The following is an 11165-nucleotide window of genomic DNA, read 5'->3' as shown; positions in this document are numbered from 1 at the left end:
TTGAACAGTAAATCCTCTCACCCCAGTCAGTGTCAGGTTCATACCGCATGTTCAATTAATACTAGTCATTAATTAAATAAAGGAATGAGATTCCAAGGGAAATAATTACTCTCCAAATTATTTCCACCTCAAAGTTAGGAATCCTTAACTTTTCATTCTTTACTTAATATGTCGTCTCCTAAGTTATTTGTGTTTTTCACAAATTTAAAGAAGGATGTCTCAGATCCTGGGAAAACCCCGCTAGTCTCTTCATGCTACACCTACAGTTGTGAGAAAGCACATTGCAGACAACAGGGAAAACCCGCAGCTCACCACAATAACACGTTGTAAATTGTCTGGGCCGCTGGAGCATAAATTAAAGAGAACTGATGTAGTTGAGTGGTTAGGAGGCAAGAGGAAGAGGGTGGAGACAATACAACGGAATATAAACGCTGAGATAGGTCATAGACTCAAGAGACTCAACTAGAGCTTCAGCAAAGACTTTCGCTCTAAACTGGCTTGGCCTGGGATTCACCAAGGAATCGTGACTAGAACAAAGATGAATTCTGAAGATTGTTCCATAACAGAGAACAGCTCCTTGCATCCAGAGGGTGGACAGCAAAGTAAGTCAGACCTTTGTTATACATTAGTCAGTCTGTCTTTCTCTCACACACATCTACCTGTCATCTCTCTTTCTCTCTCTCTTTCTCTCTCTCTCTCTCACTCTCTCTCTCACACACACATCAATCTATCATCTAACTGTCTGTCATCTATTATCTATCCCTCTGTCCTCTTATATTAGCAGTATTTTTTTAAAATCTTTTTTTTTTTTTTAAGATTTTATTTATTTGACAGAGATCACAAGTAGGCAGAGAGGCAGGCAGAGAGAGAGAGGAGGAAGCAGGTTCCCTGCTGAGCAGAGAGCCCAATGTGGGGCTTAATCCCAGGACCCTGGGATCATGACCTTAGCCGAAGGCAGAGGCTTTAACCCACTGAGCCACCCAGGCACCCCAGCAGTATTTTTTTTTTTTTAATGAGCATTTGTCTTTAGAAACATTTGATTATGATTTACTTTGGTCCAGGTAAAGGAGAAAATGAGAAAAAGTAAATATTTCTCTATCCATGAGAAGACAGGATACCTGAGATTTGAGAGAAACCACAAAGGTGGATTTCTGAAGATCGTTAGAAATATGTTTTTGTTTCAGTTTATATCACATCAATTCTTCAGATTTAATTAGAAAACTCCCTGCACTGGCCCACCACGTGTGTTCACCACCTTTTCCCCGTATCCATCTGTATATGCTTTGGGAAGCATTGCCCTTCTTTAGAGCAATGGTTTTCCCCATAACCAATTACACTCTTTGTCTTCACCTTGCATTCTTGTATGCTTTCTGTTTGCTTCAGCTTGGGTTCCCATGACAGCACCCTCCAGTTGCTGGGAAAGAGGGTTTCCAATCTTTGAAAGAATAGCTATAAACATATCTGAACATTAACCATGTCTGGAGGTAATTTCTTAGGAGAATGTCATGAAAAATTCTTGAAAATACAAACTTCTGTTTTCTGTACTCTTCATGGAACTCTTCGGAACTCTTCATTGCATCATTCTGTTTCCCCCTTTCAATCTCGGGCTTCAAATTCTACGCGAATCATACGTGGTTCTTCCTTTCTTTTGTTTTTCATCAAAATACGTCAAAATAGGATCACCTTAGCTATTTACCTCTTCCTCTTTTCTGTTCATCTATTCTGTCCACAGATCTGTTCTACTTCTTATTACTAGAATGCTCTCATTGCTTCTCCTATAATATGTTTCTGTGATCTTTTCTTGACTTCTTCTGTTTCTATCTCTTCCTCTCTAATTAATAAGATGCTCCAAAACTCTAGCATGTGGCACAGACAGTTTACTTATAAGCAAAGTTATCCAGAAATAAAGGGGTGTGTTACGAACAGCAGAGCTGAACAATCTGGAGGAAGGGATTATTTTGTGAGTGTGTCTCTTAGACTGATTTACTTTAAAAAGACATCAGTCACTTCTGATAAACCCATCTTTTACCTAAGAACACAGAATCGGCTGTAGATAACAACTACAAGCCACAGAGATTTCTGGTGGCTAGGTAACCATACTTTCATGGCCCAGTTGAGCTGTTGAAAAGCAGAAATGTATATAATAATATATACTACAATAATGTAATATATATAATAAAACACAGTATCTATTATGTAATATAATATAATAATAATATAATAATAAAACTACTCAATAAACAGAGAGCATAGTCGAAAGAACCTAATTCAGGGATCCTCAGCTTTTTCTGAGTTCATCCAATTTCCTGCTGAATGTTTAGTTTATGCTGCTCTTGTGGCTGCTTTATTAGTATGAACAATCCTTGAGCATCACTTCTGGATGTCTCAATATACAACTGTGGATCTATTTTCAGTTTCTTCATTAGTGAACAAGGACCATAATCAGAGCGGAAGTTTGCTGTTGGGGCAGTGTTTTGTCACCTAGGTGATAAGTCAAACTGTGAGTAACAATAGCCCTCACGAATGGAAAACAAATGTACAGTCTGAGAATCATGTCCACAGCTTACCCACTGGATAAGCCAATAGACTGGTCTAGTCTCTGAGTCCATGAGCTATCCAGATGGGTTCGTGGGCGCTAAGGAACCAGAACTGTTGCTTCATTGAGTCTAAGTGGCATGATTGACTCTCACATGGGGAGAAGTGAAACTAGACAGACAGCTCTGAACTTGTTACCCTACCTACCAAGGGCTGCTTCCGGTGATCGACTAGTGGAAAAAAGGAAGATTTGCTTTGAGAAGCTGTGAGAAATAGAAGTAGATATGGGCTTGGTAAAGGCTTCTCTTGCAAAATCTGAATGCAGACCTACGCTGGGAAAAACAATCCCCAGCAGCAAAAACTGAATTGGCAACCAATAAACAATGAAAGAAAGCACATCTCTTTGCTCAGTTTGACTTCAGAGAAATGTTTAAGGCAAAGAAATACAAAAATTTCAAGATATGTTCTCTGCTAACATCCTTTTAATTATGAAGGTCATACACATTGAAAAATGGGGTCTGTTTGCATTTGAAGCTATTTTGTATGGTAAACTCTAATATCATGCAAGTGGCCATTTTACATTTCAGGTTTTGAGAACGTAATAGGGAAATATGGATTTCTCGTGAGGCCAAATTTTAAAAATCCTGAGAGCTCATCCTAGCAAAAATCAAACTCAGACTCTGGACACAGAATCCACTCCACTTTTTCCTCAATTATTTATTTATATTCTGAAACAGATATTCTTCTAGTTTTCTTTAAACTAAGAATCATCATTCACATGAGATTCATATTCCACAAAAATATTTTTTATTGGTGAAATCAAATTTTTTACTCTATTTCAGCATTATATGGAAGGTAAATTAAATAATTAACTTCCACATACCATTTGTTGTTTAATGTTGCTATGTTTCTTCTATTATTTTGACTTCTCTTGGAAAATTCAAATATCTGACTCCTTATTCACATATTTTTAATTGAGGTATAATTTATGTACAATGGAAGCACAAATCTTAAATATGCAGTTTAATGAATTATAAAAATTCCAACCAACACTGAAATTTTCTTTTTTTAAAAGAATTTATTTATTTGACAGGCAGAATGAGAAAGCATAAGCAAGGGGAGCAGCAGGCAGAGGGAGAGGGAAAAGCAGGCTCCCCAGTGAGCAAGGAGCCTGATGGGGGACTTGATCCCAGGACCCTGGGATCATGACTGAGCCAAAAGCAGATGCTCAAATGACTGAGCCACCCAGGCACCCCTGAAATTTTCTATCACCCTAGAAATTTCCTGTGTTTCTTTCTGGACAAATTACATTTCCTACACACATAAAAGCAATCACTTTTCTGATTTATATCACTATAGTTTAGTTCAACTATTTTTTTAAAGCATAGTTTACACATATCGTTACATTATTTTCAGGTGTACAACACAGCACTGCAACATCCCTTTATGTTATGCACACTCGCCACAAGTGTAACTACCATCTGTCAATACAGTGCTCCTACAATATCATTGACTATAATCCCTATGCACTGCCTCTCGTCCCCACAATTTACTCAGACTTACTCATTCCATAACTGGAAGCCAGTATCTCCCATTCCCTCTTCACCCATTTTATCCATAACTTCATCCTCCTTCCCTCTGACAACCATCATTTTGTTCTCCATATTTATAGGTCTGATTCTGCTTTTTGTTTGTTCCTTCATTTGTTTTGTTTTTAAATTCCACACATGACTGAAATCATATGGAAAAAAGACTTCTTATTTTTTTAAGATTCGATTTATTTATTTGACAGAGAGAGAGAGAGAGATCACACGTAGGCAGAGAGGCAGGCAGAGAGAGAGGGGGAAGCAGGCTCCCTGCTGAGCAGAGAACCCAATGCAGGGCTCGATCCTAGGACCCTGAGATCATGACCTGAGCTGAAGGTAGAGGCAAACCCACTGAGCCATGCAGGCACCCCATATTTGTCTTTCTCAGTCTGACTTATTTCACTTATAGTTCAGCAATTCTTGAAAATCATATCAATGGAAATATATAGTATGTGATTGTAGCTGCATTTTCTTTAGTCAACATTTTTTGGTATTTATGCATTTTGTTGCATTTATCAGTTTTTTTTAATTGCTAAATAGTATTCAGATATACCATAATTTACCTTTATTCTTGTTGATGGATATGTGGATTATTTGGCTCTTAAGAGTAAAGCTGCTATGAACATTCTTGTTTTGTACAAGTCAAATTGCTGAATCATAGGGTAGGTGTATATTTATTGTATAAAAAAGTTCCCAAGTTATTTTTCCATTTTGCTCTCCATGAGTAATATATGAAAATTTCAATTGCTTCACATCTGTACCAATCACACCAAAAAGTACCATCAATCTTTTTTTTTTTTAATTTTCAGTCATGCTAGTTGTAGCTATTTATATATTGATTGAGTATTTTTTATTCATTATCTACATCTATTGTATTTATGTCATCTCTCTTAAACAATAACTACCCAGGGGTTAAAGTACTATGCTTAGGATGTCCATTTTATATGTCTTCTAGGATAATCATATACTTAATAAATGTTTTTGCGATTCAAACAACAAAATTATAATATATTTAGAGTTTTTGGAGCTACTAAGTGCACAGATTGGGAAGATATTTTATGATCTCATTATCATCCCTGATTTGTTTCACTCTCCCAGCTCACTCAAAATTTGGGAGAAATTAACTTATAAATTTCAGATAAGAAGATAAGGAGACATTGAAATGTAAATGATGCCTGAATTCATCATCAACTTTCTCTCTTCAGATAATGCATCCAGGCCTCATTTTGCAACACAGCATGAAGGGTGCCTTCAAGTTCCTATCCCATGTGCTGTCATGAATGTGGTCTTCATCACTGTTTTAATCATAGCTCTCGTTGCTATATCAGGTGGGTCTGTACTTCATGAATTCATTGAGTCTCTGCTGTTAGCATTCATGTCCAGCTGAAATCAACAGGGATTACTTGTTCTAATTAATCAGAAATTCTGATTAATTTCTGATTAATCAGAAATTCTGATTAATTTAGAATCACCTCAATCATGATATTTGGCTGATTTCTTCAAGAATACTAAATATAATTCCATATTCCTTAGATGATCAGTGCAGTGCTTTCTGAGTTTTTGAGAACTTCTTTATAAGTATTAAAAGTGTCTATGCTTTATAAATTATTGTGGGGGAAAATTACATTTGAACATATTTTAAGATCTGAAATAAAGGGACTGATTTAGATCCTAAATATATAGACATTTAGTTAGGCAAAAAAATGTGGGCTTCACATTCATTGTTGATAGGAAAAAAATATATCTAATCCACAAATTAATGAAGAATTGATCAGTCTTTTGTCTTTTATTTCCAAGACCACATAACAGTGGTTATGGATAATTTAAAATATATCTAGAATCTCCCGAAGAGCCAACTGTGATATGGTATTCAAAACATATAGCAACACCAAGATACGTTTGTGTCTTTACAAACAGGAAATTTTACAACTTTATGAAACATCCTGAGCCAGAGATCTTTCTGTATTCTGAATTAGTTCCCTGCAAATCATTCTGTCCTTCATCTCCCAAAAGAGTGTTATATTGACTTCATTGTAATTTATAATGCCCTTTCCCCTTTCCAGTCCAAAGACTACTTGCAAGATTTTTCTATTTTCCTACCCCTTTCTGAGATTATGACCCAAAAGATACCCTCTTACTTCTTATACCCTGACAATAACGATGTGGCAGAACAGATTAGACAAGGTGAGAAACTGCCTTCTTGCTTTTCTCAGAATTCACTCCTTGTCTCTCATCCTAAACATTGTCACCTAGCACTGCACAGCACCCCCTGAACTGATTTTGCATACTGTGAGTATTTACTTTCTTTTGTTACTAAAACAAACCACTTTCCTGTTCACAGTGGGCCAATACAATTGTCCAGGCCAAGATATGTCCCTATTTCCATCAAAGAGCCACGTCTCTTCATGCTCGGATGGTTGGATTGGATACCAGAGGAAATGCTACTTTATTTCCACTGAAAAGAGGGGCTGGACGCTGGCCCAAAACTTTTGCTACGAACAGGATGCGACTCTTGCGTTCATTGATTCTGAAAAGGACATGGTAAGATAGTATTCAAAAATAATTTCATAAACTACTGCTATTTTTTAAGAGAGATAGTCTGTGATTTCTTTCTGTTTCCACTGTACCTAATGCCCTTGTAGGAAAATTTAGTCACAGAAAGCCATATGACCAGTCTGAGGTCACAATCAGGATTCCATTTAATCTTGTAAATTTGCTTTGATTACTTAATGTCAAAGACCAAAAATCCAAATGAGCTTGTCCTAACTAGAGCTAATAAGTGATCAGCTTTGCTATCATGCCTTGAATTGAAGCTTCTCAAAAATAGGATGAATTATATACTTACGCAGAGGGGTTATTTAATACACACCTCCTTTATGCTTTCTTCAAGAGCTTTTTAAAACGATATGTGGGTATAACTAATCACTGGATTGGGCTGAAAACTGAAGATAATCAAACATGGAAATGGTCAGATGGCAAAGAATTCAACAACTGGTAAGTTTCAAGATGTCTTTTTTAAAATTTTTTTATTATTAACATATAATGTATTATTTGCTCCAGGCGTACAGGTCTGTGAATTGTCAGACTTACACACTTCACAGCACTCACCATAGCACATACCCTCCCTAATGTCCATAACCCCACCACCTTCTCCCTACCCACCTCCCTACAACAACCCTCAGTTTCTTTTGTGAGATTAAGAGTCTCTTGTGGTTTGTCTCCCTTCTGATCCCACCTTGTTTCATTTTTCCCTTCCCTACCCCCCAAACTCTCCAGTTTGCCTCTCAAATTCCTCATATCAGGGAGATCATACAACAATTGTCTTTCTCTGATTGACCCATTTCGCTCAGCATAATACCCTCTAGTTCCATCCACGTCATTGCAAAAGGCAAGATTTCATTTCTTTTGAGGGCTGTATAGTATTCCAGTGTGTGTGTGTGTGTGTGTGTGTGTGTGTGTGACACACACACACACACACACACACACACACACACACCACATCTTCTTTATCCATTCATCTGTTGATGGACAGCTAGGTTCTTTCCATAGTTTGGCTATTGTGGACATTGTTGCTATAAACATTCGGGTGCTTGGGCCCCTTCGGATCACTACATTTTTATCTTTAGGGTAAATACCCAGTAGTGCGATTGCTGGGTCATAGGGTAGCTCTATTTTCAACTTTTTGAGGAACTTCCATGTTGTTTTCCAGAGTGGCTGCACCAACTTGCATTCCCACCAACAGTATAGGATCAAGACGTCTCTTTATCTTCCCCAGAGTGGCAGCTCAGGAAAGCCATTTTTCTTTCAAAGCACTGTTGGATATGACTGTTGTGTCCTTATGAGCAGAGCATTATCAATCTGATTTACGTGCTTATACCCCTCTGAATTCTTTAAAGAAGGGTTTTAATATTGCTATTTTTTTCTTTTTATCTACTTAGAAGTCATACAACAAATGCTTCTAGTAACTTTGTCTGAGTAAATTTTATGTGAATAATAGGCTCAACATAGTCCATAAATAATTATGATGATAAAAAGAAACACAGAATACTGACAATATCATATACATTTTTTCCTGATAAGCTGACTTTTTAAAAAATAATTCCCTTTTACTCTTTCCCAGTTGTCATCCCCAGAGGAATAAAGCACAATATTTCTAATAGCAAATTAGAAGATTTTATTAACCTGACAGAAAACCGGCCCCAGAACAGAAGATGTTGACTTTAATTTTATTACCTGTCATTGATGTATATTTTGAAGTTTGAAGAACATTTTGTATAGTCAGTGTTAACGTTTGCCATCTGAAAACCCAGAACTGAATAAATTTCTTGCCTTCTAAATAGTTTTATGATGATTCCTGATATAGAAAATAAATTCAAATTTCTAGAAAAGGCACTCTTAATATGTGTCCTATGGTTCTTTATATGCAGATTGGCTTCAGGGGCCTTCCACCCTCTAACATTATATGCCTAACAGTTGAATGTGTAAACTTTCTGGGAACTGTTTCTCCAGGAATTTAGCTGAGAAATAGCCAAGAGTCAGTCCTCTGGTGGTATGCCGCCCAGATAATTGGAAGTCTTTGCTCTTAGCTTTTTATCTTCCTCCCACAGACCCTTTCACTCAATTTTTGTTTAGTGTCTCTATAGATAAGTTTATGGTCACTTGATCACCTGACTTGCTTCATGAACTCCTACCAAGCAAAAAAGAAATCAGAGGTTACCCTCACAAAGTTCATTCTCATGTAACTGAATGAAAATGATGAACTGAAAATAATTCTAAGTTTCTTTATTGTTTGACAGGTTCAACCTCACAGGATCTGAGAACTGTGCATATCTGAATAGTATGGGGGTCAGCAGCACAGCCTGTGGAAAGAATTTACACTCGATATGCAGCAAAGCCGCTAAATAACAAGGAAACCTATTTGCCTTTAGACTATTATAACACGAACTTGAGAAAATTTGTGTTGATCAATGCTGCTCCACAGTCAGAAATTTTCCACAAAGACTTGGTGAAAAAACTTTGTCTTATTTTGGAAATCTTCTTCCAAACAAGACTATGGAAAAAAGAAAGGGAAATTCCAGGAATATCTGCAGCATGGAACACTTCGCCGTGAGCTGAAAAAGTCACAGGTTTGACTGATCGTTACATCCAAGAATGAGAAGAACAACTTTAAACCTTATGGATGCACTTTATTTTTTTTAGAATTTAGAAATAATAAAATAACTAGGCTTAGAGTTACTATTTATTGTTAGATGACTACCAAAACTGAGTGTGCTTCGTGTATTTGCACTATTTGAAAATGTTAGGTAGTGGTATTAAAAACCGAATGTAAACATAAGACATTTTAACTGGTCACATGGACATTTAGTCTAAATGCATTTTTTTTTTTTAAATCAGAGAACATGTGTAAGTGGACAAATGCTTACGAAACTAAGCTTTGTGATATTTCTCTCTTTTTAGAGAAGTTTGCCAGGTTACAGAATCATTTTCCCACCAAAAGTGTGGGGTGATCATGTATTTCTATTGTTGTTTTTACTTCTGTGTAACTCATCTTTTTCAATGATACATAATTCTCTGTCTTAAGAATCTTACATGTAGCATTTTACAGAGATACAGACAAAAACAAATTTGAAGAGTATTTGTGAAATGGATGAAAGTATTGAAAAATGTGCAATACGTGATGTGGCAAATTCCTGTCAGAAAAACTTCCATATTATTCAAACTTGGAATAATAATAGTTTTACCTGACTATAAATTTGTACCTTTCCTAATCAATTCTACCATGTGCAATGCTTCTTATGAAGTATTTTCTGAGTGCAATAGTGTTTCTTTGTTTGTCTTTTGTATTCAGTGCCATTATAAGCTGATTATATGTATGTTAAAATAAAAGTAGAATTGCCGATTGGTTTCTAAGAAATGTTCATTTCTTGGAATACGCTAAAAATTATATATCATACTAAAAAAAGAAAACAAAATACTATAATTTTTTAAACTTATCTATCATAAATCCTTAGCTTTATAAATTTATACTTTTTGAACTGTTTTCATATGAATTTCCAAAAGAACTATATTTATTTTCTGTATAGCTGATGGTCAGTGAACAATCTAATTGACTTGGGAAGAATATATATCACTTAAGTTTTTTTTTTTTAAACTCTATTATTTTCTTCCTTTCTGTTATTATTCATCACCCTCATACTAAAGGGGCATAGGAAATTAGGAGACCCCTAGAGTCATCTTGGGAGGACCTGTTTATAAAGCTCAACTTCTCTCCAATAAAAGTTTAACTGGTCCGCGTAACTGATGGTCTGAAAGCATCTTATTCAATTTTGAAGCCCCCGGCATAATTTAGTAATTGACCCAAAGTAATCCATGAAGGAGATATAAGGCTTTGTGTTAATTTCTATGAGATACTTCAGTAAGGAAAAATTCTGTTACTTTCAAAAATGTTCTGTGAATGTATTTCACAGTGTTCTTCTCTGAAAGCTTCTCTGAATGCTATCGTGAGATCTCTAAACTGTTGTCCTTATTATAGCATACTGAAAAAAAAAATGTGGATTCCAGACATTGTTTAGTGATACAAAATATAGAGGTTACTTCATCTCCATGTGCTTCAGTTCCCACAGCTGTAAAATGAAACAAATGGCCTCCATCTCTAATATCCTATCATTAGTAACAACAATATGCTCCTGAGTCACATGAGAAAACAATGTCTTTTAATTTATGTGTTATAAAATGTGTAAATGTAAAGGCTCACTAAAAGCCAGAGCACAAGAGAAATACTGTCTGTTTCATCTTTGTCACTAGCTAGTTGCCCAGCTGTTTTAGTTAGCATTAGTGAGAAATTGCCCCCAAACTGGGTAGAAATTAAATTAATTAATACATGAAAATGAGCTTAGAATAGTACCTGGCTCAAAGTAATGTATTAACTTTTAGTGATGATTTTTATAAATGGACACATTATGTCATTAAGTTTGCAGTATTGGCATAAAGCAGCGTTTCTACATAACATGTATACTTCTGCATAGCCTGTCTTTCTTTTTGAAG

General features: G+C 35.9%; 1 protein-coding gene across 2 annotated transcripts; it reads left to right on the top strand.

The window, feature by feature from the left end:
• Nucleotides 1–414: 414 nt before the first annotated feature.
• On the top strand, nucleotides 415–10018 carry CD69 (CD69 molecule). 2 transcript variants are annotated; one of them, XM_032347223.1, is made up of 5 exons: nucleotides 415–602; nucleotides 5327–5449; nucleotides 6463–6662; nucleotides 7012–7115; nucleotides 8242–8911. In XM_032347223.1, exons 1-5 carry the CDS (start codon nucleotides 539–541, stop codon nucleotides 8276–8278), a joined length of 528 nt encoding a protein of 175 aa, XP_032203114.1. In that variant the 5' UTR covers nucleotides 415–538; the 3' UTR covers nucleotides 8279–8911. The 2 variants fall into 2 exon arrangements, with proteins under 2 accessions (XP_032203114.1, XP_032203113.1); XM_032347222.1 differs by lacking the exon at nucleotides 8242–8911 and adding an exon at nucleotides 8918–10018 and having other exon boundaries at nucleotides 422–602.
• The last annotated feature ends 1147 nt before the right edge of the window (nucleotides 10019–11165 follow it).

Source organism: Mustela erminea, chromosome 6 (genome assembly GCF_009829155.1).
Source record: "Mustela erminea isolate mMusErm1 chromosome 6, mMusErm1.Pri, whole genome shotgun sequence".
Taxonomy (NCBI): Eukaryota; Metazoa; Chordata; class Mammalia; order Carnivora; family Mustelidae; genus Mustela; species Mustela erminea.
Note: the sequence above shows the minus strand (reverse complement) of the source record. Positions and strands in the feature narration are given on the sequence as shown.